The sequence below is a fragment of the Dufourea novaeangliae genome, unplaced genomic scaffold, assembly GCF_001272555.1.
Source record: "Dufourea novaeangliae isolate 0120121106 unplaced genomic scaffold, ASM127255v1 scaffold65, whole genome shotgun sequence".
NCBI classification, from domain to species: domain Eukaryota; kingdom Metazoa; phylum Arthropoda; class Insecta; order Hymenoptera; family Halictidae; genus Dufourea; species Dufourea novaeangliae.
The window spans coordinates 2,946,951-2,961,326 of record NW_015373961.1 but is presented as its reverse complement, the minus strand read 5'-3'; the positions used below and the strand labels follow the sequence as shown (position 1 = coordinate 2,961,326).

Below are 14,376 nucleotides of genomic sequence, written 5' to 3'. Positions count from 1 at the left end.
CTGTAGATATTCATATAGGTAGAATAATAGTGCGTAATCGGGATGTGGATAAGGTACCAGGGATATATGTGGTGATAAGTGTTCGAAAACAATAAGAGTCGTTGGATGGGGGTTTTGGGAAAAAATGAGAGCTGTTGAATGGGGGTTAATTACCAGGGATGTACGTGATGATAATTGCTGGAAAAAAATGAGAGCTGTTGAATGGGGGTTAATTTCCAGGGATGTACGTGGTGATAAGTGTTCGGAAAAAATAGGAGTTGTTGAATTGAGGTTAATTACCAGGGATGTACGTGGTGATAATTGTTGGAGAAAATGAGAGCTGTTAAATGGGGGTTAATTACCAGGGATGTACGTGGTGACAATTGCTGGAAAAAAATGAGAGCTGTTGAATGGGGGTTAATTACCAGGGATGTACGTGGTGATAATTGTTGGAGAAAATAAGAGTTGTTGAATTGGGGTTAATTACCAGGGATGTACGTGGTGATAATTGCGGGAAAAAAATGAGAGCTGTTGAATGGTGGTTAATTACCAGGGATGTACGTGGTGATAATTGTTGGAGAAAATGAGAGCTGTTGAATTGGGGTTAATTTCCAGGGATGTACGTGGTGATAAATGTTGGGAAAAAATGAGAGCCGTTGAATGGGGGTTAATTACCAGGGATGTAAGTGGTGATAATTGTTGGAGAAAATGAGAGTTGTTGAATTGGGGTTAATTATCAGGGATGTACGTGGTGATAATTGTTCGAAAAAATGAGAGCTGTTGAATGGGGGTTAATTACCAGGGATGTACGTGATGATAATTGCTGGAAAAAAATGAGAGCTGTTGAATGGGGGTTAATTTCCAGGGATGTACGTGGTGATAAGTGTTCGGAAAAAATAGGAGTTGTTGAATTGGGGTTAATTACCAGGGATGTACGTGGTGATAATTGTTGGAGAAAATGAGAGTTGTTGAATTGGGGTTAATTACCAGGCATGTGTGTGGTGATCAGTGTTGAAAAAAAATTGAGTTGTAGATTGGAAGTTAATTAAATTTACTGCTTTTGCTACGCATTTGCTTTGTAGTTTGTGTAGTTGTACAACAATTTGGAACACTGGTGTGGACATTTTAGGCAGTGGGCATAGGTACCATTTCATGTGATCGATACGAAGGTTTCTTTAACTTCAGAATTTAATCATCTAGTACGAAAATTAAATTATATTGTTCACCAAATATAGGTCTTTATACATAAATCCTAGACACACGAGAACTTATGTTCGATATTAAGACTTTCATATTTAAGAACATAACCTTCTGCTCTAAAATTAATTTATATTATTCAGAAAATTGAGACCTTTAAAGACGCTGGGCATATGAGTTTCTGTGTTCGGTGCGACGTTCTTCAAATTCCACAATTTAATCCTCTATTGCCTACATTAATTATTATTATTCAATGAAGACATCTACCCTGGTACTCCTTTAATTTCGATCGAAAGTCGTCGGGAAACCGTGATTCCATTCGAATTAAGGTCGAACGCGCGACACTCGTAACGTGAACGCTCGCCCCGTAGACAAATCTCCGGACGATGAGTGTGGTGGAGGGGTAGTAGGTCTGATACAGAGGGTGGATGAGAGTGGAACAAAGACGGAGAGCAACGACGACAGGCGTCGACGTCGGGTATTCCCGCGACGGCTGCAGAAATTAATATAAATCTCATTTCCTCGGCTCGGATAGGTACACCGGCATTGTCTTACTCGGCTCTCTCCTGTTTCCATGCCCCTTCAACCCACCCCCTCGCGACCCCAGCTGTCATCAGGACCTCGCGTAACCCGAGCATCCGGCGAACACGTGCGCCCCATCCCCAGATGGACCGAAAAAAAGAAGAGGGGGTGGCGAGTCGCGATCTAATAAATCGATATCTAATAAGCACGAAACATCCATTGCATGATACACAGGGATGTTGTCGACGTGACGAACAACGGGGGATGGAAATTGGGTTACCGTGGCGAGGAAGATAGCGTGTTTATGAATGGGATTGGAAGAACACGGTGTGGAGGGTGTTCTGGGTGTGTTTAACCCCTTCAAGAACGAATTTATTAAGACCAGACAGAATATTTTTCTTTGTTCTTCGCCTGCATTTAATACAAATATAGTTGTATATATTAACGATAATCAGTTGGTGGAATATTCTTTTTTGTTGACGAATTTCTTAGTGGAAATTTAATTATTCTTTCGGAATAACGATTGAGTGAAAGAAAAAGTAAACGTACACACACGTGCCGGTATACCTTACGAGGTTAATCAGTAGGAACCAACGAATCTGTAAAAAAAATCACAGATTTAACATTTTTGTTTTGTTTTATTCAATTATTTAACGTCGCATCAACCATTTTTATGGGTTATTAGCGACTAAACCGTTTATTTTCAGAAAAGATTCCAGACGACTGTATCTGAATGACAATATCGAAACCGTTACATTCAAATTATTCTACTAATTGCCATCAAGTTACTGCATTCTTTGCTTAACTGAGACACATAGTACCACGTTCTCGAATAATAAAAAAATATCGGGTGTTTAAACGATGTACTTCTGGCCCCAAACTATCGAAAATGATTGTTTCATGTTAAATTAATATACGTTTATAAATATACTTTTAATACATATTATTTCTGAATTATATGACTGATAATAAACGCGGCGTTCAAAAAGACCCTAGCCTAGCTAGGAAACACAACAGATCGTTGTCACTACTCGCGGATATGATTGCATAGTCGCTACTTATTCTTAAGCAAATGTTTAAGTCCCCAGTTATGAATCTGTAGTCCACACGTATACACATTCATAACTGGGGACTTAACCCCATTATGGGTAAACAAACGTGGACATATCGTAGAGAATCATATCTCAGTTTGAAATGAAGGAAAAATGTTCGTGGCAGTATTGATGTCATATTCTTAATTTGTTTATAACTTTTTCTTCGAAGGGTGGACAAACGAAAATTTTGGTTGGACAAATGTGGACAAACGAATACTGTTGGTTTTTCATAAAATTTTGCATTTGGGGGTACTAACTTCACAGACCTGGCCAATGGTGGGTCTCGACGTCGCGCGATTAATTAGGTCCCCTTTCCCGTTGGATTCTAGCTGACGCTGTGCGCCAGATCCACGGCCACGGGCATATAATAATTGAGAATCGATGCTTTCACGGCGCTCGTAGTTCGCAGATAATTGATACACCGTCAAGTTTCCGTTCGGTGTTACGCGCCACGGCTCTCCCTGGTTTACCGGCTCCGTGAACGGGAGGGGAAACGCGAACCCTATTGTCGCCGGGAGTTAATTACGCGGCGATTGACAGCTTACGAAATTTATCGAAAATTTCTGTCCCGCGGGAAATACAATCTGACACGTCTGCTGATAATTAGAGCTACGAATTTTATAAATTTACAGCGCACCTGACAGGCACGAAAGGTGATAAAACAGTGACCGGAAGAAAGTTTTTGATGAAGATAATTGGGCAAAGTTATGGAGAAAACTACCAACCCTCGATGATCTGAAATGAAATAAATTTAGTTTAAAGATTTTAATGTATAAAAAATGATAGCTCTATTTTTATTGGTTATATATTATTTCTTGTTATTGTCTTATAATGTTTCTCAAAGGCTTATTTAATAGTGGGTAGTTTAATTAATATTATTTTGAATTTTCTGTAGTTAATTTTAATTTTATTTATAATTTTCTATGGCGTGGCAATTTTAATAATTGTATAAGATAACAGTTCTTCTATGGGCATGTAATATTTTGGTACGTGAAGATCACAAAATTAAGGGATCCGTACTGTGTGTAATGAAATTTTTGCCATTTCGAGGGTTGTTGGGTTTCTGAGTAACTTGCCCCAATTATAGTTTACTATAAATAATAGTTACAATATAATAATGGTATAATATAATATAAAGATAATTTACCATAAATATTTTACTCTCTAGTCAATAGAATCATTAAAAAAGTGAATCAGTTTCTGCTCATCTCTCGTTTCTGAACCTAAAAAAGTTGTAATTATTTTCGTGGCTTCCCTGGGTCTTTCATAGCACAAGTGAAATGTCCCACTCAAATGTCTCCGAAACAAAGGAATTTTTATCAAAGAAACCATTAAACATATACAATTAAAAACTACTGGATCATATAGTAGAGACCTTGGGAACCATCCCTGAATTTTTTCAGACGTTTTGGAATCCCATAAAATAAAAAAACATAAATCAAGACATCAAATACGTAATAATAAGTAGGGTCACAGAGGATTAACATGACATTTAAATCGATTCGTGTCTATTTTCTCTAAAATCAGCTTTGCAAGTGTGTTCCGTAAATTTTTACCGTTATGCAAACTTCTATGCAATATTATTTACCGTAATTTAAGGTGAACAATATTCAATGTGTAATATCCTTTGCCTCGGCTACCTTTATCCTCGTTTTTAGTTGAATTACCCACAAAAACGTGACTGAAAAATCGAGGTCCGTCATCAAACGGTGGCGACAGCGTTTTCGGCGCAGGTTCTGTTAGTTTAGTTACACAGAAACGCGACAGAGAATTTCCATGTTATTCCTCTCGGTAGGTGCGCACCGTCCAGCGTAAGTTTACCCAACGAATGTACAGGAAACCCTGGGTTTCAGCGCCTGGGCGTCTCCCTTTGCCGCGACAAAGGACGATTGTGATAACACACGCGGGACAATGGTTGCTCTTCGATTCACCTTTGTGACCGAGGGATTCAAACCTTAATTCGTCGGCGTTAGAATTTCACCGTGAGCAAAATCCTCGGTGCAATGAACGCTTGAATTCAGAGAAAATATTCGGGCGCTATTCGGATATTTAATTGATACACGCAGGCGTTATTAGAATATCTAATTGACGAAATTAAACACTGGCAGAGCATACGAATACGCGAAATACGGATGGGAATAGTTGCTGTGCGGAGAATATTTGATTCGGTGTAAAAACGGCGAGAGATTTACTTTGTTCTGCAAAGGAAATTTTGCGAAGTGCTATTTGAATTAACTTGGCTGGTGAAATGAAATATTTTTTATTCGTTGGTGATCTGGATTTTTTCTGCTATTAGTTTCTTTTGAAAAGGGTATAGCAGTGGTGGTAATTTATAAATTCATGTGTTTAGTTTTAAGGTTTACAAATAGGTTGAAAACAAAGCTAATGCGGTAACACGAAAGATTTTCAATGTATGTTATCTAAAGAAAACACGTCGTTATTTCGAAAATAGATTTTTTAAGTATTAGGAAAATAGATTTATGATGACGAAACGGTGGATATTTATGCATTACAGCACTTCTTAACTTGAAACTCACAGTAAGACGAACATTTTAACATTAATATTAACTCAAATATTTACGTCTTACTTCAACTATTATTTTCACTACTCGCAGCACCAATTATACACAAAACATCATCCTTATTCCCTCAATCATGGTTACAACACTTCAAACCATCGTGTCATTCAGCCAGTAAAAAAGCCAATCATCGTGTTGCGTTATCCAATCATAGAACAAATAAGAATATTAACAACATATTAACACAATTCATCGTGTTTTCCATCGCGTCGTATTGCACTATCCCATAGCAAAACAAATAACAATATTAACAACATTTTAACACAATCCATCGTGTTTTCCATCGCGTCGTATTGCACTATCCTATAGCAAAACAAATAACAATATAAACACCATTTTAACACAATCCATCGTGTTTTCCATCGCGTCGTATTGCACTATCCCATAGCAAAACAAATAACAATATTAACAACATTTTAACACAATCCATCGTGTTTTCCATCGCGTCGTATTGCACTATCCCATAGCAAAATAAATACCAATGTAAACACCATTTTAACACAATCCATCGTGTTTTCCATCGCGTCGTATTGCACTATCCCATAGCAAAACAAATAACAATATAAACACCATTTTAACACAATCCATCGTGTTTTCCATCGCATCGTATTGCACTATCTCATAGCAAAACAAATAATAATATAAACAGTATTTAAAAAAAGCAGCTATACTTCAACAATTTCATTACTGGCGGTATGCAAAGTGAAAAGTGTGAAAAGTGCAAACAAGAATCATCCTCACCCTACCCTCATTCATCGTTTAAACCATAGTACCACCCACCCAAAAGCAAAGCCGACTTATAGTTAAACATGCTGCATTATCCAATCACAGAACGAATAAGAAAATTACCAGAAACTATATCCACGAAAACCATAGCCCATCGGAGGGTATCCTCTATTGGCCTCAGTCGTTCCGAAGCGCGTCCAGGGGGGGGGGGATCACAGCGCATATAAACGACAAAGGGTCGCGCCGCCGTTGCCTGGGCAAAATAGCATCGCGTGTAAGTGCACAGAGTGTCGCTGCCCGAGGTTTCGCCCACACATCGAACGGGGCCCCGTGTTAGGCCGGAGGATTGGGCTCTCCGCAACCCCCAGGTGCATCGAGGTTTCTGCGGCGACTGGGGGTTCGATGCAGGGAAATGGGTCTGAGGGGGTGGGTGGGGGGTAATATAACGCGAGGAATAGAACTCGGTAGACTCGGTTAATTAACGGAACCCACATGGGACAGGTCCGCGTTCTGTCCAGGCGGCCACGTCTCCTCTTTTATCCCTTTCACCGCACCGGCCTCCCACCACCGCAGACCCACCCCCTCTATCGTGTCACCCCTGTCGCGCTTCCACGCCGCAAATACAGCCTGCGAGAGGGCGGTACGTAAATAACTTGCGCGTCCCTTATCCGGCTTTGCTCGTGCCGAACTGGAATGGAAAAGGGGTGTGGGGGTGGTGGGACGAACGACGACAGAGGGTGGTAGATAAAGTCTCTGACGGTACTCTCTCTCTCTCTCTCTCTCTATCTTCATCTTGCTTGCCCCAAGGGGAAACGGAAGAACCGTGGTGGCGGAAGGGAGGTTCCGTCCGGCGCTTAATTAAAGAAATCCTTGTTTACTGCCGGTCGACGTCGTCAGGCTGCTCCCGACTGCTCGCTACCGCTTCAGTTCGTTACGTAACAGGTGTCGTGAATAAGTAATTTAGGTGACAGCCTCTCGAGGAGGCCTTCGAGAATTCCATTATGTATTTATTGACATTTACGATCGCAGAGGAGAGAGGAATTCGGTGGGATGAGTGAGCTGGTAGCAGCGTTTCGTTGGAATTTCTATGGGAAGAAGAAGCAACCGTGTCTCGAGACTGGTAGCCCGATGTGAATGTAGCAGATGGGTTTTTCGCTGGCGTATGGGGCGGGGATGATCTGAAGAGGAAAGTGTGAAGAAGATATATGGTTGGAGGAAGTAAGACATCGTTCGAGAATTCGTTTTTTAGAATTACAAAATGGAGGCGTCAGTGTTAAATTGTTGCTATTGCTAGTACGGAATCTTTGGATTTCGAAACTTGAATGAGATTAGAAACTGATGATATTGGATTTGAGGAAATTTGACCCAGTGAGATCCAGTATGTACGGTGTTAAGCACTTATGAAACGATGTAGATAGGGTAGAAGTTTTGGAAATTAATGGAAACAGCAACAGATCTCAGAGACTCCATGTAGGCTTTGACAGACTCAGATAGTGGTAATCCGTACAGAAGCAATATAGGTAGGGACAAATCCTAGGGAACCAATACAGTATCAGAAAGAATCGCATTGAAGATCAGAAAGAATTCGATCTAAAGTATCCAAACAGGCAGTGTTATGTTCAATATAGAGAAAAAAACAGACAGAAAAGGCATCATGTAGGCACTATCAGACTCAAGAGACCTGATACAGATACTGTCAACACACAAAGAACCCCATACAGTCACGATCAGTAGCAGCCCATAAAGATCTGATACGGATGGCATCACATGCCAGAAACCCGACACAGGCGGTAGTAGACCCCGAAGACTTCACATAGTCAGTACTAAACCCAAAAGGCTCGATACATGGAATATGGGGTTCCAGGGGTCTCAGAGGTTTGGGGAATCTCGACGGTCTTATAGGTCTTAGAGGTCTTGGGGGTCTTGGGGGTCTTGACATTCTTGGAAGTTTGGGTGTCTTGGGGGTCTTGACAGTCTTGACAGTCTTGGAAGTCTTGGTAGTCTTGGTAGTCTTGGTAGTCTTGGTAGTCTTGGTAGTCTTGGTAGTCTTGGTAGTCTTGGTAGTCTTGGTAGTCTTGGTAGTCTTGGTAGTCTTGGTAGTCTTGGTAGTCTTGGTAGTCTTGGTAGTCTTGGTAGTCTTGGAAGTCTTGGAAGTCTTGGAAGTCTTGGAAGCCTTCGAAGTCTTGGAAGTCTTGGTAGTCTTGGCAGTCGTGGTAGGCTTGGGGGTTTTGACAGTCTTGGAAGTCTTGGAAGTCTTGGAAGTCTTGGAAGTCTTGGAAGTCTTGGAAGTCTTGGAAGTCTTGGAAGTCTTGGAAGTCTTGGAAGTCTTGGAAGTCTTGGAAGTCTTGGAAGTCTTGGTAGTCTTGGTAGTCTTGGTAGTCTTGGTAGTCTTGGTAGTCTTGGTAGTCTTGGTAGTCTTGGTAGTCTTGGTAGTCTTGGGGGTCTTGACAGTCTTGACAGTCTTGGAAGTCTTGGAAGTCTTAGTAGTCTTGGTAGTCTTGGTAGTCTTGAGGATCTTGGTAGTCTTGGGGTCTTCGAGGTCTTACAGGTCTTGAAGGTCCCAGATGTTCCAGTGGTCTCTGGGGTCTTAGAGGTAACTAGGCTTTCTTTGATCCCAGAGGTTTCGGACATCCCAGGGGCTCGAAGATCCATGGGGCCCCATTGGTTCCAAACATCTCGAGGGTTTCAGATGTCTTGAGCATATCTAGTATCATTTGCACCATATCTTTCCGATCTGATACCATCTGCATCAGGTTTCTCATATAACACCTATATTTGTTTTTTCGGGTCTACTACGATCTACATCAACTCTCTCGGAAGTCATACCTCCTGTATTAGACTTTTCAGGTTCTCTGCAACTTGTACGGAGTTCATTAAATCTGATACGAAGTCTGTCGGATTTCTTGGGTCTAGTAACGGGTAGTATGGGATCACCCAGCTCTGGTATCAGCTGTATCAAGTTCCTCCGGTTCGATAATATCAGTATCGAGTTTCTTGGATTTACTATCACCCATACTGACTTTATCGAGTCTGGTATTATTTGTACTCGATGATTTTATACCTACATCGGGAATTTTGCATCCTGCAGTGTCTGTATTAGGTTACTTCGTATACCTACTGCCGTTTGCATCGGCATTTCGGTTTCTAGTGTTACTTAGATCGCGTCTTCTAAGTTTGGTTGCAATCTGTATAACTGTTACCGAGTCCGATAATGTTTCTTTCGAATTCCAAGGAACTGACACTTCCTCTTCGCAGTACTAAAAGCTTCTTGACGTCTATAGCAAATCGCCAGGACCCAGTACCTTACGTGTCAAATTCCACGTGTCCTACTAACGTCGTATCAACTGTCGCCCTATTCACTCCTTCAATTCGTACTCGCGTATACCACCTATATCAAGTTACAAGCATTTCATATACTCTAACCTTCGATATGAGCCACAACTATCACACATAACCTCACTCAGCTCTATCCTAGATATTATCCTTCCCCACCCTCCTAAAAATCATACGTAAAATGCGTTCGTGAATAATATATAAGGTCTTCCAAACGAAACGTCGATAGATCAGCTCCGTAATTCTTCCCACGAAATAAATCCCATTTAATTCCTCCAACCGTATCCACCGGAATTAAACGGGTGACGTTCTACGGGATTCCAGACCCTCGTTTCCCGACGAACAAAAAAATCAGCAAGCAAGCGAGTCGAACAGCCGACAAGAACTGAACGACTGTGACCGTCGACCGGCGTTAAACGCTTTGCTCGTTTTGTCTATGTCTACAAGATGAACGTCATTCAATTGTGCCGTTGTGCCAGTGTTACACAAGTGTCAGTCACATAACTTCTCCATCCCAAATAACTTCGAAATTTTGTGTTCTATAAAAAAGTGTTTCATATAGAAATTGCAGCATTTCAATTTTATTTTAAATAAACTATTTGTTTACGAGATATCAACGTGACTTTGAATCTTCTAAATAGAGTGCGCAGATTTTAGTATCAAAATTTAACAGATCAGTCAAGTTTTACACAAGAGTATTATGCTGTAATTATCCTAAACCTAATAAATAATTACCAATGTATTTGCAAAAACCTTGTGCAAGATCTCACGTTAGGATAAGAGGCATCACTTTAAGCAAGTATTACAACTCAGATCAATATTAAGACCATGAACAACATTATTGCAAAAATCTCGCTAATTATTATACAGCAAAATAAAAAAATCTTTTTACCAGTCAGAAATTTCAATTCTTTTTATGGATAATTTTGTTCGAAAATATTCTAGTATAGGTGATATGCGCTCCATTAAAAACATTCAAGGTGACCTTAACATCTCGGAAACAAATGAACTATATATTTTTTATACGTTTCTTTCGATACCATGCAACCTCTAACACATTTTTTTAAAAACACATATTTTAGAATACATTAAAAAGTGGACAAGTTATATGAATCACCCTGTATAGGGAACACTGAGGTCTTCCAGCGGCCACAGTCGGTCTTCATACTCGCAAATCAACCCCGTAATGCCACCAGTATTCGTCGTCCCAGGCTGACAGGGCCGTGTTCACACGCGGACAAAGATTTTTTAGGCGAAAAAACGGGACACATATATTATATAACCGTCGCGCAAGAACCATTATAACATCCAGGGACTTCGTCCGGCTTTTCACGCGAAAAATTAAACGTCTGAAACTGTCGACCGTCCTTCTAGCTTTGATCATAACGCTGTGCCGCGTTATTGTATTTGCGAAACGAAGTTCCCGACTGTGTCACTGGGTCGTGAAAAAGTGGAACGACGGACGCATGAACGGACAGACGTTTGACTACCGGTCCTATTGTCGTTTTCGATGAAGCTGTCGCATTGATAAGAAGCTGGGAAACGGTGGAATTGGAAGATCGCTGACAGTAATGTCACCAAATGTCAACGGTACCGATGTTTGTGTACTATTATTATTATTATTAATTACATTTGTACCCGTGATTATGAAAGCGGTGTAAGTCATATATTTTGCCTGTAGAAAATTCTTTCATAATATTGAAATATAAATTGACGTGACGTGAAATAAGAGTAAAACTGAATTTGTTGAGTCTTTTGACTTACATCATTTTCATAATCACCAGGAAATTTAATCAATAGAGATATATGGTACACAATATAGATAAAAAAATGTTTGTATTATTTAATAGATTTTCAGATACCCTTGGCTTCTATTATCTTTTCCACGCGATTTAACAACATTTCTATTACTTTCGTATAAACATGTTCCTCTTTGGTATCAAAGAAACGTTGCAACTCCCTTTCGAAGTCTTGTCGATTTTGGAATCGCCGATTTCGTAAATGGTTGTCCATCACCAAGAAAATATGATAGTTCGTGGACGCAATTTCTAGGGAATATGGGGGATGTTTTAATTCACTCCTGTTGCCCAATTTGAGAATTTTTTTCATAGAATAAAAAAAAAAACCGAATAACTGACGTTGACATAGTCATAATGAGGTCACTTTTATAAAACTTTAAACGATTAATTTCCATAAGTGTTATACATCAATAAATTCTCTGTTAACTAAACAAATGTTTGAACATACATATCCGTACTTTCAATTCTTCGAGTGTGCATACGAATATTTGTACGGTCTGACAATGAAAAAATCTAGGAAAAGCAAAAACTTTTTTTGGTCACCCGACATTACAATTTTGGGACTTCTCTGCAGAGTTTAGAAAGCTGGTGGAATTATTAACAGGTATACGGTAGATAATAACGGAAAGTAGCTTCTTAATTGAATGTAGAAGCCTGGAAGTACTTCAATTTAACGTCACTTGAACTGTAATGATTACGTCAAGGTTCGTATCGAGAAGCGTAAATTATTTCTCGTGCAAATTTACGTAAACTCCTCTGAAAGTCGTGAACGAAGTTGCCTGATGGGCTTGAATATTAATATTTCGTGGGGCTCGTTGTTCTTGATCGTCCTACGATTCTTGTGTTTCACTTTTGTGTAGATCCTTTTAGAGCCAGACTGAAGGAAAGGAAGAGATCATCGACTAGTGAACAACCCTGATATGGTTGTTTATTCCACAAGTCTGATTGAGTAAAAGCTTAGAAGGGACGGAAAGACTGTCCTGTGGGAAAAAAGTCCCTGTAATGAAGGGATGTCCTAGGCTTTTCAACCGAGTTTTCGAGAGGTTCTTGGATGCCTCCTGTCTGAGTTAGTACTTTCTAAATTAATTCTCAAAGTTAATGCTGTTCCCTCCTTTTTTTACTGTAATATGGAATAGAACAATGGTTGATTCTTTCGTTTCGTGTTTCTCATTTCTCTCTGACAAGTATTGCAGAATTCGAATAGATTAAGGCATGTAAAAGGATACCATAAGAAATTCTGGTGAATTATTACAAATCTGAGGTGGTTCTTCTTTTGGTAATGATGTTCTTATTCCTATTTTAATGTAGAAATATTCTACACGGAGGAATATAGTGAAATTTCAGAATAGATTTTGAAATATACTGACCCAAATGTTTGTTCACATTAAGCAATTTTATTATACCTTCTAGTCCAGGTTAGAAATTTAGAAATACGTTCTTCTTCACCGTGGAGAAATTAAACACAATATGTAATAAAGTATTAATATTAGGTTCTTGCAGAATAAAGTCGTTAACCGTAATTAAGTTTAATTTATAATTCGATGACATACCCATGTGTATTTCCAATACCTCTTAGGATGTATGCACTCGAAGTGTCGGCACTTTGTTGACAGGAGAATTTTTATGTTTGCAAATATGCAACTTCAAGTGTTGTGAAAATATTTAGAAACAACTACTTAACCTTTATTATTCAAACTTACATATAGGGAATAGGATTTTTAAGAAGGACGTACACCTACTATTAGTCAACCAGTCTTAGCTTCTGTTTTTGGAAACACGTACTACTACGTCATCCGACATCAAAGTGTTAATGCCCTTCATAAATATTTACCTACCAATCGTCTTACTATGTTTAAATACTTCTAAAATATACAATACTTCATTTAAAATTCCCCTTCAATTCTCAAAGAATGACCTTGAATTCCGTTTATTCCATCCGACCTTCATCCTAAAGAAAATTAGCTCTTCCGTAAAACCCGACGCAGTCTCCGACTAAAATGAAACAAACGCGAACAGGCAAATATTTAAGAGCGGCAGTGTGTACTAATCAAGTCTAACTAACTTCTTCGTACAACTGCACTCCATTCCTTTATTCCCAGGCGATAATTAACATTCTGCAGGCCGTCTAGAAACGGTGCCGCCCCAGGCCGAGTATATCACCAGGAAGAAGAAAACGTTGTTTCTGTCCGTAACGCGAGAGCACGCTTTTAACCCGGTAACCTTTCCCCCGACCCTTGGCAACAAATGAAAAGGATGCAAGAGGCTTGGTTGTCGGCGCGTTAGAGGAGAGGCCTAGGAGTGGAGGCAGGTAAACGAGAGAAATAAAAACCATGAAGGATGAGCAGAGGTAATAATGGAGGGAATGAATAGTGCAAGTCTGAGAGGGGATAAGAAACGAAACATGGGAGTGGGCTGAGAAGGATTCTCCCCTCTATTCTCGTGAAGAGCCACGAGACAAGAGGTGACTCGGTATAAATAAAGAAGGCAAAGAGAAAGGGGTTGGAATGTGGTCGAGAAAGAGATAGCTAGACTCACACCCATGGAGACTTCAACGAGCAAGACTGAGACAGAAGGCAACAGGGGTATTGGAGAAAGAGGGCCTGGCTTCCTCGAGCAAGTCGAGGGAAATTAAGCAATTAGTAACTTTGCACCGCAGCAGCTCTCAGCGAGATTTGATTATGTTTTCGGTTTAAGCACTCCGACGGCGGACGCCTCCCTCCATCCCTTTCAAATCCCACCCCCATTCTCGACCGTTCATCCCTTCGAGAGAATTCGCTTTCGAGAGGTCGACGTATATCTCCGGCCGCAAACTAAAGGGGTAATACGTGCCTGGAGGACACCGCGGGCTTCTGTTTCTTCGTTTTCTCCCCTCCCTTAACCGCCCCCTTTGTCAGCCCCTATTGTTCTTCGATCCCCGTTCTCCTTATTGCATTTCCTCGGCTTGCTCGAGGGGGGTGGGAAAACTGTACGGGGCCACGCGGTCAACGATGAGAATCGTCCTGACAATTGTCGATTCTTCGTGGGTTTCTCGGAGGGGTGAAAGGGTTTGGAATAATACCGTGGATGGGTGAAACGTGTTGTAAGTGGCGTGAATGGTATTGATCGGTTCGAGAAGTGTGAAATAAGATTACTTTCAAGGGATAATGT

At 40.3% G+C, this 14,376-nt stretch overlaps 1 protein-coding gene across 1 annotated transcript; it reads left to right on the top strand.

Moving 5' to 3' along the window:
- The first annotated feature begins 7,949 nt into the window (after positions 1 to 7,949).
- On the top strand, positions 7,950 to 8,795 carry LOC107186480 (collagen alpha-1(IX) chain-like). The gene is made up of 2 exons (XM_015574342.1): positions 7,950 to 7,972; positions 8,072 to 8,795. Exons 1-2 carry the CDS (start codon positions 7,950 to 7,952, stop codon positions 8,793 to 8,795), a joined length of 747 nt encoding a protein of 248 aa, XP_015429828.1.
- Positions 8,796 to 14,376: the final 5,581 nt, after the last annotated feature.